Here is a 13,402-nt window from a genome sequence, read left to right as displayed (position 1 = left end):
AATATATCTCTGTCAGAATAAAGAATCAGAGTGATGAATTGAGCTTCATTCTGCACTGATTCTAAATTAATGCCATGTATTTTGGCTAATTTTGGATAATTACTGTGCTGAATCATTACTTAGAACAGCAGGTGAAAGGCATTTAGCAGCCATCTTCTAAATTGGCTTTCTCTTTAATCCAGTAGCCTACTGGGAGCTTTTATAAATGGCTGTAGTTGTCTGAACACACAAAACATCTGTAATATTTACACTCTCTAAAATTAACAGAGACTTCTAAGAGAAATTTAGACAAGAGAGTGAAATGCCCTTGGACAACCTACTTTAGATAGTGTTGTTTTTGAAGAGGGGGGGGTGCAGTAGCACAGCAGGTTTGGCCAGGTTCTACTCTCTGGTGGGTTCAGGGTTCAAGTCCTAGTTGGGGTGCCTGGCGATGGACTGGTGTCCCATCCTGGGGGTCCCCCCCCCGTGCTGCCGGGTTAGGGTCTGGTTTGTCGGGACAAGCGGTTTCAGACTGTGCGCATGTATTTTTGAAGAGTGATGTACAGTTTGTAATGTCTGCTAAATTAATGTAATACTTTATTGCAATACTGACCCTCACTGGTGGAGGGTACAGTTCTAGTTTGGGAGGATATGACATCGTGTTCAAACACCTCCTCATGCATTTTTTTTCCTTTATTTGAATGTCAGATAGTTCCAGCGTTAAACACATGTAAACCCTCACAGCTGTACGTTTCCTGGTTTAGATCTCCATCCTTAGCCTCAGCACCTGTCAACTGCAGGGTGTGGGGGGTTTACAGATGGCATTATTTAGCTAACACAAACCCAGTTCAGTCTCCTCTTGAGCTGTACTGCTTTCTGCCTCAGCAGCTTGCCTCTTGTACACTTTCATACTAATTTAACATCATGAAAATTTGGTCTAATCCTAGCTTCATGCATTAGCTGCTACAGTATCTTATCTTAGATGATTGTGGCTATTCTGTATTGTACAAGCCTACCACTTCATAGGATACCAGTGCTTTCTTCACAGGTGAAAATCAGCCACCACGGAAACTGGTAATGCATTTATTTTTTTTATGTACAAAATAAATCAGAATCTACAAACTGTACATTTTTGAACATGCACACACTTCCAACAAAGCATTCAATTCAAAACAGAACATTTTAACAAGGCTATTTACACAAAAACATAAGACATCTTTTTCCAGATGAACATCTACCTTCAAATACACTGATCACATTTGTTCCAACAAAGTGGTTCAGCTGAAAACCACAGATGACAAAAAAAGAGCTTTATTCTGCTCCCACAGCTCACATACCGCATTAACCTAGGGAAATGAAAGCCGCTTTCTTGACCCCCTTCAACACCAGACATTCAGGACCACCTATACAAGTCATAGCTTGAGAGGTGACCAAAAACTACTACTTCTCCACTGTCAGCCCTGTGGGTTCTCAGGTCATTATGGGAGGGATGGACGAACAGCTCATTCAATTTCAGTGAAGCGAGCAAACATGGCTTTGCGCACAGCATCCTTGTAGGTGTCGGATGCTGAGAGGGTATAAGAGCTGCCCTTGGTTCCCAAGCCTGCTCCTTTTGTCCGCAGTTGAGCCTACAAGAGAGAAACACCAGGCAGAATTAACTAAACCATAGCTGTCAGAAGAGCCTTCTGGATACATGAAAATTGTCTACTTTTAAAATATATGGGTAGCTTCTGAAACAGCCACTCTCGCCTCACAGGCAGAACTCACCTCAATGGGCGCCGTAATTCCCTGCTGGTTGCGGCCAAGGCCCTTGCCCTCCTTCCAGCCCATGGCCTGCAGCATCTTGCTCCCGATGTTGTCACTGTTTAGACCATCTTTTGTGGGCTGCTCATAGTTCCTGAAAAGAACAGAGATAGATCACATAACATATACTGATTACAGTTACAATTCACACTGTTACAGCCTGATAAGGGAACAATAGTACATGTGCAGCACAGCAAGCCATGTACATGTTCTTCAGGGCACTTAATACAAGTCTGAAGAAATGGATGAGTTCCAAAATTTCAAGTGTTGCTACACTTACACAGTGGGAGGCTGGGTAAATTTCTTCTTTTTAGGCACTGGAGGCTCTGGGATGCCGTATTTCTCTCTCCTTTCAGCTGCTCGGTCTCTGTACTTCATCTGTTGAGGAAAGTGCATTGAACTGTGAATTTTAGCTGTCTGTGTTAGCAGCAAGATACATGTCCTTGTATAACAAGTCAACAGTCAACAGTTCATACCTCAGTTTCTTTCCTCTCCAAGTCCTCTAGTTCTGATTGAGACAACCTGGATCTTTTGTAAACTTCAATGTTTTGCTAGAAAGAGAATTATGAAAACACTCCTTTACATTTGCAAGCAAAGACAACTTTATATTTCCAGTTGGTAGAGGAAAAAATTAAGTATTCAATTTGTAATGGATTTTCTCATACTGTTACAATACAAATAAGATTATGATAACCATTATGTAAATCCGTCTCGGTCACACAAAGGAGAACATGCTCCATAGAGTAATCATACCTTGTGCAAGTCAGAGAGCTGCTGGTGTCGCACTAGTGCTTCCTTGTTGGGGAACTGTCTTCGACACAGAAGGCAGGCCATCTTCTTCCAGTCTGTCAACTTATCAGCCCCCTCCTCATTTCGTTCAGGCTCTGCCTCCTCAGGATCACTATCACCTCTATACGCTGCTACCAAGCCGACCTGTCAAAAAAACAGTTAACCATTTGATTATTTGGGCCTAAAATAAATTGAAGTTTTTGGTAGAAGAACAGCCAAATATGTTAATACAAGCTCACTCACTGTAACAAATTCATCTAATTCCTAGTATAGACAAAATTCCCTACCAAGACAATAATACCAAAGATATCATACCCACTAAAACGTCATTTCGTGTACTTTGTTAAAGCATAGGAAGTTTTCACATTTGACAAATCTCCATGAAAGAGTTCCAGTGAACGCTTCTCTTACCTTTGCTTGGTTTTCCTCATCATTATTCTTCATAGGCTCAGCTACCAACTGTGGCTTGTCCAAAATGCCAGCCTGCTGTAAAGTCCAAAAATCTCAGTCTCTGTTAACTGGTATTTAACCTTAAGGAGATCTGAGATTTCACAGAGTCAGGTAAGCTAAAAGATGCTTCAGAATTCCTTGCGAGCCATCAGGTTTGTACTGAATCATGAAACTTGCTTCTCCAAAGTAACCTCAATACAAATAAACAGAGTGATAGAATTACCTTTTTCTCAAACAAAGAGAACCCTGCATCTGCAGCAGCTGCTTCCTTTCTCTCCTCCTGGCTCACAGGCTGGAAGCTGCTCTTGAAGTTCTCTTTTTGTTTATTGAGGCTCTTTGCCCAACGCTCCATGTCTTTGGCTATCTACAAGAAGCACCCCAATGATGAAATGGTTGACAGACTCCTTTAAATGCACTGAAAAGCTTGAAACTATTAACTTAATCCCAGGAAATCAACAAAATTTAATTCAACCATAAAACTAAACATCTTAGACTGCCATCCCAAAAACTTAAAAAGTTATGAATAAGTTTATTTAATCAAATTTCACATTAAAACTGAATTCAACTTCAAGTAGCAGTTCTTTGCTTAAGAGCGTGCCACTGGGTAATTTGATACCGACGTATCTGCATAAATGGGATAATTTAAACATGCAATGTTGCACGATTTTGTAAAAGAAAATATAGCAACAGTAGTCTTTTTTAGATATTGTTACTCCAAAGTCATGATCCTCAGCTCAACAATGAGTGATACCTGCTGTGCAGTCTTGCTCTTGGGCTTCTCCTTCTTCTCCTTGGGCTCTTTAGGCTCCTTGGTGGTTGCAGCTGTCGAGCTGCTGGCACTTGAGGCCTGTGCTGAACCGTTGTCTGCTGCAGGTATATAGGACTGTTTTTCACTGTCCCAGTATAGGTACTGCTGTGTCTGTGAATTGTAGTAATACTAAGAACAAGAAAAATAGAGGTCAACAAATGGCACATTTAGAAAAATAGATACAGTGGCAAATAAAAAGATACTAAGCACAAGTACAATTAACTTCAATTGCCTCAGTGATGGAACTCCACTTAAAAGGAAAAGTTTAAACGTATGTTTAATGTACATGAACATCTTGTACATTAACATGTATTTACTAAGCACATGCACAGTAAAGTTTGCATTTCATCTACTGACACATTTAGCCCTATGCAACAAAAGATTCTCTACTTCCATCCAAATGCGAAATCCAAATCTGAGCACCTGTGTGTTTGGATCATAATAGAGTCCTGTCTGTGGGTCATAGTAGTAACCTGAGGATTCATCATACTGGTATGTGGAGGTGTCAGGAACAACTGAGGAAGACAGAAAATGATCATCTCAAACTGCCACACAAGATTTATCAAAATGTTTTCAGTATAAATTTGAACAGTATTTTCAAAAGGGTCACTTTTGCATCATTTAAATGAGGCACAAAAATTAACTATAGTTATGGGGAAAGATTAAAAACACTTTTCCTACCCATAAAATGTAACAGCAGTCCTTACCCAATTTATTATCAGATGCAGGTGTTACAGTTTTTGTTGTAGTTGCAGCTGCTGAGGTGGCAAAAACAGGCGGAGCCGTTATGGTTACACTGGCAGTGATGCTTGTAGACTGTGTAACCACCTCTGTCTGCTGAGGTGTTTGTGAAGTCTGGACAAAAAAGAAACAGTGAACATCTGGAATACCTGAACTGTCTCAGACACATACTACAAATCTGAATGAACATCATACCCTTCTCTCAGAGGGGAAAAGAACAGCGTAAATCACTGAAGATATACACAAAGGGCCTCAGCTACAACAGCTGATGCTGTACAGCCCTGTTGTGAGCAATATGGTGTCAGTGCATTTTACTGCATGTTCATTATGGAATACTTACCTGTGAGACTGGCTGGCCAACGATATGGGGCTGGTAAACTTGTGCACTCTGAGACACTACCACTCCAGAAACAGCTGGGACAATCTTCACCCCAGGAGCAGCTATAGCAGGAACACAGTGGAGTCAGAACACCCCTGAAGCCACTAAAAACTTTTTAGACACTAAATGTACAACTATGTATCTAGATCTGTAACATTAATTCACATAACTGCTCTTCTACCAAAGAAGCAGAAGGTCACACCCTTACCACCAAGCAATCCATCTCCAGGTGTAGCATCCAGTCTTCCCGCTTGATGATAATATGTACCGTAATCCTGACCATACTGTCAGAGATACAAAATTATCAAGAGCTCTCAACAGACCTATTTTATTTGAAAACACTTAGCAAATCAGCACAACCTAGAAGTGACTAATTTAAGACAAATCTATACAATGCTGCATGAAACTATGTGAAGCCCTTCTGGCCCTTAAGTTTTACCACAGAATCGTTACTTAATCAGCACGAGTCTTTCTCATCTGATATAATAGGTGTGTAATGACCAATTCCATATGTTGGTTTAGAGGAAATGTGTGCAGTTGTGAAAAACAGAAGCAGTGCAGATGCACAAATAAGTGAACTCCAAAGCGAACTCATTTAAAACTTATTTTGATTTAAAGTTTATTTCAAGATTTAGATTTTATAAATTTATTTTAATATTTTATAAGAATACTGAAGAATACTGACCATCTCTATGCAATTCTCACACTTCCAAGCAACACTGTAAATATCAAATAGAATTCAGACAAATACACTAGATCACAAGTATTATTGCTGCTTACCTGTGCATATGGGGGAAAGCCCTCCTGCAAGTAGTTGTACTCCAAAACTCCATCCCCACTATGCTGTGGCTGTCAGTGAACACAAAACGATAACACAATAATTACACTGCAAAGTCATAGCTAAGGAAAACTATTGAAGAAAAGGAGCAGAAAGCCTGGTACCTGGCTAGAAGACCACTGAGCAGCAGCAATAGCTGTGCTGGCCACAGAAAGAGCATTGACACGGTTTCCATCAGGTAAGACAAGGTCTCTGAAAGCCAAGGCATATCACACCACATGACATTACGCAAACTATCCAGGTATAAACAGTAACAAAAACAGAATCTACGCATCAATAGTCATGTTATGAAAGTGACTTATTAATGCAAACAATTCAATATTTAAAAACAGTTGTTAGTTTTTGGAAGAATATGGAGTTAGTGGGCATTAATGGGGAACTATTTCCCCGCTGTTACTCAAATTTAAACCCTTTACAGCAACTCACACAGCAGTTGCATTGTTTTTGTATAAATTATTTTCACTTATTTCCTCCAGATAAGAGTGCCAGAAAATGAATAACCATGAATTTGTACATCAACCCATTTTCAAGATGGCAGACTCACTTCCTTGCACTTTTGGCATAATCCACTCCAATAGTCTTGCCATCCAGTTTGAGCGGTGGCTGGAGCCCTTGAAGGATCATGAGAAGCTGGGAAGCCTCCTATAAAAATAAATATGTTTCCAGAAAATTAGTATCAGATAGAACAAGGGTTTGCCATCCTACTCTACATGTTTATTGTTTGAACTTCAGTCCACAATTTTTTTTTTGTTTTGTGAGTTGTTTAACTCAATGAATGGTGCCATTAGACAGTGTTTCATATTCTTTCATATTCTCACATCACCATACAAAATCCAAGTGTTCCAAACTTCAGTGAATCACTGATTACTAACAACATCACTAATTAACCAAATCATGCAGATTGCAATTAATCTTTTTGAAGGTGTTATTCTAAGTATTACAAAAACTTAAAGGGAAAAGAGAGGGGAGAAATATTTGCTATGTCACAAAAAAATGTATTATCATCACACATTGTTTAATTCTTTAGAAAACTTAAAGCAAGTCCCCAATCAAAATATTTGCTTTTAAAAGATCAAGGATAATTACACAGAATACACATTGGTTCACCAGAGCTGAGAACCACTGGGTTTGATCAAGTTGCAGAAAATTGGCTTTAGATACAGGTCTCTTTTAGGTGCCTGCCAAATCTGTTTTCTCCCCATCATATGAATACAGTAACAAAGTAACATCTGAAAGGTCTAAATAATTACAAAGCACTAACTGGATCAACATACTAGTGGAGATGAAAGCTGAACAAAGGCAAACCCCCTGTTCTGCCCAGTCTGTTTGTCCTTGATGAGTCTAATGTTGCTTGCAGAGAGGTTGGCATAGGGAGCCAGTGCAGCCATGATGGCCTCTACTGTTGTCAGAGGGGCGATGTTCCTCAGAATTATAGCTGTCAGGAAGAGAATTAACATCACTGAAAGAGATGACCTAAACTAATCCAGGACACAATCGAAATTACTCTCCTTGGCAAAAATAATTATTCTGAAGGACATTGTGCCATGTTGCAAAACAGTGAAGGAAACTAGAACATACCACTGATGTGACATTATTGGAAGTGTAATTAAAAAAACAAAAGCGCAGGTGTCCTTACTGTCTCCACAATAATCTCCACTTTGCTGGGGTTCTGTTACTCCAGTAGTCGTGGTGGCCTCACCTTCTGTTAAAATGCAAACATAACAGGGGAAAAAGTAGTTAAAAACATCATACAAGAAACAACCAACATGAAAGAGCAACAGGATTCCACCAGTTGCTAGTATAAAAAAGTGTAATTCCTAGACAATATCACAAGGTCAATGTATGACAAGGGACTCTCAAGTCTGCAGCAGGCCAGAGTCTTAGACAATACAATCTGAGGACATGTTAGCTGACCTCCCTATTAGGGTGTGTGCTTGAACCAGCCAGGCACATGCAACTGCACGGAGGGACAATGAAATCCATTTGCCTGGAGCAACCAACTGGATGCAGTCAGCAGCTTCTCGATATAGCATACTTACCAACTTTGGCTGCTCCACACCTGAAGCACTTCAGCCTCCTCCGGAAATTGTACAGGCCACACTGCAAGTAATCGGTTATACCATTTTTATTCAAAACCAACTAACGAGTCCCTCCTTAGGTCACGAGGAATCCAGCAAGTTCTTGCTAGAGATACTTACCGCATTTTTGCATTTATAGATGGTACAGCATACAAGACGAATAGTCCCAAGCACAAAATGCAAGGTAACAGCAACCCATGCAAAAAAAAAAACGCCTGACATAACCAGATGTGCCATTGCACCAGAACCTGCGGTTGCTGAAGATGGGCTGGGATGAAGAAACACAGAGAGAGGACACTTACTGTGTTGCAGAGCCAGTCCTCAAACTTGTGTCGGGGGTTGCTGTATTGCATGGCCACAGTCTTCCCCTGGATCACCAGCAGTTTCTGTAGGAGGAAGAATATCATTATTTCAGGCTTCCTGGCAGATTTTGACCACATGGGCTGATCAGGTCTGATTCTATTTGCACCGCAAGAACAAGAGGTTGACAAGGGAGGTGAGGGAGTTCCACGGTAGACGTTCAGGTGCTAGCTCAACAGGTTGTCTTTGCGTGTTTTTCTAAGGAGAGTTCTAGTGGTGTGTCGGACCCGGATGCTGCCGGCTTGCCAAGACTTGGAGCCGGAGCAGAGTGTGTAAAGGAACCCAAGGAGGAGACTTCATAATTTTGTATGAACCTAGAATGAGGTACCGTCTCAGACAGACAAAATACAAATGATTCCCTTTTGAAAAGCACAATTCTCACCCTACAGACATTAACGTTCAAAGAAAAACACTGGAGGCCACAACACATTCGAGCTTCTTAGTTTGCAAAACGTTAATATCCACGCATCTTCAATGTTAAGCACTTTAAGCTGTGAGCTTCAGGGGGTCCTAACTTTTACTCTACACTGATGAAAGAAACAACGGTTTAGCAGAATTAATTATTCTGTTATTTCCTGTAAAATTACATGCGCCTACATCACGCATAGCAACAGTCAGGAGCTGCTCCCTGATCAAGTTAATGCTGTAACATTGTTAGTAGTATTATTAGTTTAATGAAAAAGAATATTTTAAAGTACAGAAAAAATTATGGAGAAAATTAGTTGTATATTTCATACTGCAAACAGACAGGCTATATCCTACAATTATTTACAGACTTGTACAACAAACTGTTGATGTATGCTTTTGCAGAAATTTAACACTACCAATTACCCGCGTTTCTTTGCTCCAAAACCCCTTTAATACAATCTTTTTACTTTCTAGATTTTAACGGTTTATTCCAAGTATATCTTATAATGAAACACAGAAATTAATGTTTGTACATTACGCTTTAAGGAGATGCCAAAAAAAAGGTTAGGCAACAGTCAGTCTCCAAAAAATTATGACTTAATGACTTTCTCCTAAAAAAAATGGGACTTAATGAAGTTCTGAACAAAGCCTACTCTTTCAATGGACCCCCTGGCTTATGAAATAATGTCCGTTATTTTCGTCTGATATCACAGGACTTCTCCATTTTTTCTTTCCAACCGCATCTGTTTTTTGTGTTCTGATCCCCAAGATAAAATCTAGACTTGGCGATTGTGAAGCAACCTGATTGGTCTCCATCCATCGGGTAGCATCTTGCAAGTGATAAAACTCCACGAAGGCGAAACCTCGGCTTATACCTAGAGACAGCATTCAAATATAGACGGGAGTTGTGTTAGTCAAAAACCGTTGGCACAATAATCAAGCTGTCACAAACTGCTTCACAACTCAGATACCCATACAACAAAATGGGGGTGACAATCTGGGTACACGTCACAACCTTTTTGCCATAGCAAGAAATGCTCTCTGAAAACGCCCTTGCTACTCAATCACCATGCAGCAACTTAATAGTTTACTTTAAAGGGCTGGAGTAATATTTTTGTTTTGGGAGGCACTTATACCAAACTTACCTACCTTGCATCATTTTACATTTTAATCAATATAAGGACTTTAAGAGGCAAGAATTTTATTATTCCATTGCTATGGCAAAAATAATCTGAATGGAAGCAGATTGGGCCTGTGGTGTCAAACTGGGAGGAGAATACCTCGGTGCACATGACTCTCACCTGTCCGCTTCTTCATCAACCGGACATCTGCAGGTTTGGGTCCCTCAAGTTGATCTATAGCAGCCCGAACCTGTCAGAAACACAGAGAAGATGAATATTCTTGTCACTGTACAGAGGTGACATCATGCTGATGATATGCGCAAGAAGAGAGGACATACCTCTGCCTCAGTTACTTGGAGAGATAGGCCTCTGAGCATTATGGTCTTGCTCTCCTTCTCCTCCCCTGGTTCGCCTCTGTAGTCTTGATCGGGGTAGTCTCCATCAGAGTGGTAGCCATCTTCAGACCTGTCACTGTTGCGGCGCTTCCTTTCTCGCTGCTGAAAGCACAGTTAAATGCATTAGAGACTCAAAAAAACCATAAAAAAGACATCCAAGACTAGCCTTCGGGCAGAAAAAAATTTATTTAATACACACAAATAATATCATCAGTTTAGATTTGGAATGATATTAGATGAAACTTTATGGGGGATGGCATTTATGCTAACTGCGGAAAAAAAATTAAAGATTAAAAACTACATTACCGGGCCCACGACAACATATCCAAGTACTGATGAGGAAAACTGCTTAAGAGTACAGTGACATCACAAAGGACTCACCTCGGGGCTTTCCTGTCTACAGCGCTCCCCTTCATAGCGGTCACTACGCCTCTCATCGCCCCACCGCCTTGAGTCATACTCTCGCTCCATATCTCTGTCTCGTCGGTCCCGCCAGTCCCCATCATCTCGTGATGAGTCCGGTCCATACCTTCCACTTCTCTCTGTGCGGCTAACTCTGTACACACACAGCAAAATGAGGAGGGTAAGCAATAACCTGGAACCAGAATTCCATATAAAAGGAGAGCAGACACACAAAGGCTGAAAAAAATTCAGAAATGAAAAACACTTTTCTTCTATTCTTACAATATTGGGCCATTCAAAGGAAATTAAACAGCTATTTCTCATTATATATGCGCATCAAATTAGAATATCGGAGATCAAAGTTAACTTTTATAAATATAAACAAACACTACATTTTTTCCTCCAAGATATAATGAATAATGAAAATCAAAAATATAAAGGTGTATCCTGAAAGACAAGTATGTGCTGTATTTGACAAATTAGGTAAGTGCACAAAATGATGATTAATCAGAAGAGACGTATGAAGTCACATTAGCTGGCTCTATTAAATCTCTTCGTAATTGTTCTTCACCAGTCACAGAGCATAAATATGCATATTTAAATACCGCACCAATAAGAAAATTAATAACAGGTCTAGCACAATACATCAGAGCAGTAGAGTTAAGTCTTACCTCTTATCTGCTCCCATGTCAGATGAACCAAATGCAGCTCCTAGCTGAAACAATTAAGAGATCTTGGGGTTAGAAAAACTGATCTAACTTACTAGCTGCAATCTCTACAGTACATTCTAAACATGTCAAATGTACAGACAATTTCTTGTCTGAAAACTACCTTTCAAACAAAAACATGTTTAAAATTACAACAGTATTACAAAGAAACTTCTGAAATGGCATGCATATTCAATTTAAACACCTCCTTTTGGATTATACAGCTCTAGTGAGACTTAACCGAACCCATATCCATGTCTGATATGGTATTATTGACAATAAGTTGCTTCATCTACGACTGTTGTCATGTTTGGGTACTGTGAAAAACATAAGCTAAGCCTACTCCTCTTGCAACAATACAAACCGGGAGTAATCGTAGCCAAAGATATCAGATGAGAAAAAACTCTAACCCCCGTTTACCTTTATATACAACAAAAACCTAGATTTGATTTTGAAGGCACAGTAAAAATTAAGACGCATCTGACTTCTGCACGGTGATGGTGGAAATGTTGATCGACGCACAAGCGTGTCGAGTGACGTCATCCAGGCGCTGGTAACTCCCCCTCTTTCATAATACCCTCAAAATGGGGCCTGAAAGCTACAGCTGTCGTTTAGTAATAATGAACCAAAACTGTTGAAGACGACATTCGTAGTATTGTCGCAGTATTTTCCATGCAAAAGTAATTAAAAATATACAGCTGGAGAAATTCAAGTTTCGTCTAATCGTTTAGAAATACGATCGTATTGACTCAGCAGTTCGACTCAAAATTGAGATAAAAAAAATCATGCGATTCATTCAGTCCCCTTTTTTTAAAGGTTCACACATTCTAGCAGGTGTTCAGGTCATATTTTTATTTAACCATCAGTGACAGTGATCACGACGTCGACGACTCGCGAAGTCAAGAACGACCCTTGCTTGTCACAGCTAACTCGTTTGAGATCGAACAGAATTTAATTCGTTTACATAAATCGTTATGCAAAACTCACAAAATAACAAAAAAGATATTTCAGAAATTACTATGCTTCACCGTATTTTAAATACGCAAGACAGGGGTCACTTCACACTCTGTCTTGCAGAGAGAGAGAGAGGCGCCTAGGGCAGGCAGACGACCGAATCATCATGCCATGGACGGAAGCTGCTAGTGCGAGCAATAGCTACGGTTTTCACCATAATAAACACATTAACTTACCGCTATTATGGCTTTTTGGCTGGCGAATGAATAAATATATAACGAAAACCGCAAAAATTAATTCGCTGTATTATGCAGAATGTTCTGAATCACAACCTACCCATATCTGCTCAACTTCAAGTAAAAATGGCTTCCTCGGCTCGCTCTACCCCTGTGGTGTGCTCACAGATCCCGCCCTAAAGCCACAAGCATCTTGGGAGTTGTAGTTTTTTTTGTTTTTCTTTTACATCTCCTTTTCCTTTTTTTTTTTTTTTAATCCTCTTAAATGTCTGGAAAGTCGGATGAAAACCAAAGTTAAAAAATAGCGAGACACTCAGTTACGGAACCTGGGTTTCGTTTTCACACTTAGCTCAAATACAGAACATATTAAAATAAATTATCAGCTATTGGACCTCCATTGAAAAACCCAAAATGTGTAATAGTGTCAAAGAAATTACTTAGAAAATAAATTTGAAAACTTTCATCCATCTTAGTATTTCAAATAAGGAAAATATAAGCAACATCTTCAACAATAAACTGGTCATTCATTCACTCATTTTCTTTTTCCCTGTTTCCTTACCTTTTATGACGTTTCTGGGTTACTTTGCATTTAACATTTCTTAATTGCAGCTACCAAATTTTTAAAATTAGAATAACACAAGCAAAGTGCAACAAAAGTTATTGTTGCCCATTCTATATTATATTTAAAGAGAAATGAAAATACAATATGAAATGTGCAAGGACATCACATGAACAATAAAGAGGAGACAGTAACCACAGAATACAAGCTGACTTGGCACTTCGAACCTCCAGCGCTGTTATCCATCCAGTCCTTTCATGGTTCTTCTCTACACAAGCTTTTTAATATTTTTGTAAATGAAGTGTGTCGGCATTCTACAAGGTTCACACAAACAGTAAACAGATACATACGACAAAGGCAGACTGTTCCATACATATAATATAGTTTCTGGAATA

The 13,402-nt window shown here is 39.6% G+C and overlaps 1 protein-coding gene across 6 annotated transcripts; it reads right to left on the bottom strand.

Annotated features, from left to right (window-relative positions):
• Positions 1–1,090: 1,090 nt before the first annotated feature.
• On the bottom strand, positions 1,091–12,893 carry LOC108936995 (RNA-binding protein 5-like). Of its 6 annotated transcripts, none has more exons than XM_018756712.2 (25): positions 12,449–12,893; positions 11,223–11,262; positions 10,531–10,705; positions 10,093–10,251; positions 9,935–10,004; positions 9,435–9,508; positions 8,168–8,251; positions 7,827–7,887; positions 7,424–7,489; positions 7,062–7,222; positions 6,332–6,429; positions 5,892–5,979; positions 5,730–5,798; positions 5,158–5,233; positions 4,911–5,011; positions 4,537–4,684; positions 4,253–4,344; positions 3,773–3,958; positions 3,245–3,385; positions 2,983–3,057; positions 2,536–2,715; positions 2,259–2,333; positions 2,063–2,160; positions 1,747–1,876; positions 1,091–1,607 (listed from the first exon to the last, which is right to left on the bottom strand). In XM_018756712.2, exons 2-25 carry the CDS (start codon positions 11,237–11,239, stop codon positions 1,482–1,484), a joined length of 2,550 nt encoding a protein of 849 aa, XP_018612228.1. In that variant the 5' UTR covers positions 11,240–11,262; positions 12,449–12,893; the 3' UTR covers positions 1,091–1,481. The 6 variants fall into 6 exon arrangements, with proteins under 6 accessions (XP_018612228.1, XP_018612225.1, XP_018612224.1 ...); XM_018756709.2 differs by having other exon boundaries at positions 12,549–12,893; XM_018756708.2 differs by lacking the exon at positions 12,449–12,893 and adding an exon at positions 11,679–11,776 and having other exon boundaries at positions 11,223–11,266.
• Between the last annotated feature and the right edge of the window lie 509 nt (positions 12,894–13,402).

Source organism: Scleropages formosus, chromosome 2 (assembly GCF_900964775.1).
Source record: "Scleropages formosus chromosome 2, fSclFor1.1, whole genome shotgun sequence".
In the NCBI taxonomy this organism is placed as follows: domain Eukaryota; kingdom Metazoa; phylum Chordata; class Actinopteri; order Osteoglossiformes; family Osteoglossidae; genus Scleropages; species Scleropages formosus.
This window is presented reverse-complemented; position numbering and strand designations above follow the sequence as displayed.

Excerpts from the sequence above, each read along its gene's own strand:
- LOC108936995 (XM_018756708.2), bottom strand. The coding sequence starts at position 11,738 with ATGCGTCTTAATTTTTACTGTGCCTTCAAAATCAAATCTAGGTTTTTG. Across the intron at positions 4,685-4,910 it reads TTGGCCAGCCAGTCTCACAG|ACTTCACAAACACCTCAGCA; the intron begins GTAAGTATTCCA and ends TTTTTTGTCCAG. Across the intron at positions 3,959-4,252 it reads ATTATGATCCAAACACACAG|TATTACTACAATTCACAGAC; the intron begins GTGCTCAGATTT and ends TCTTGTTCTTAG.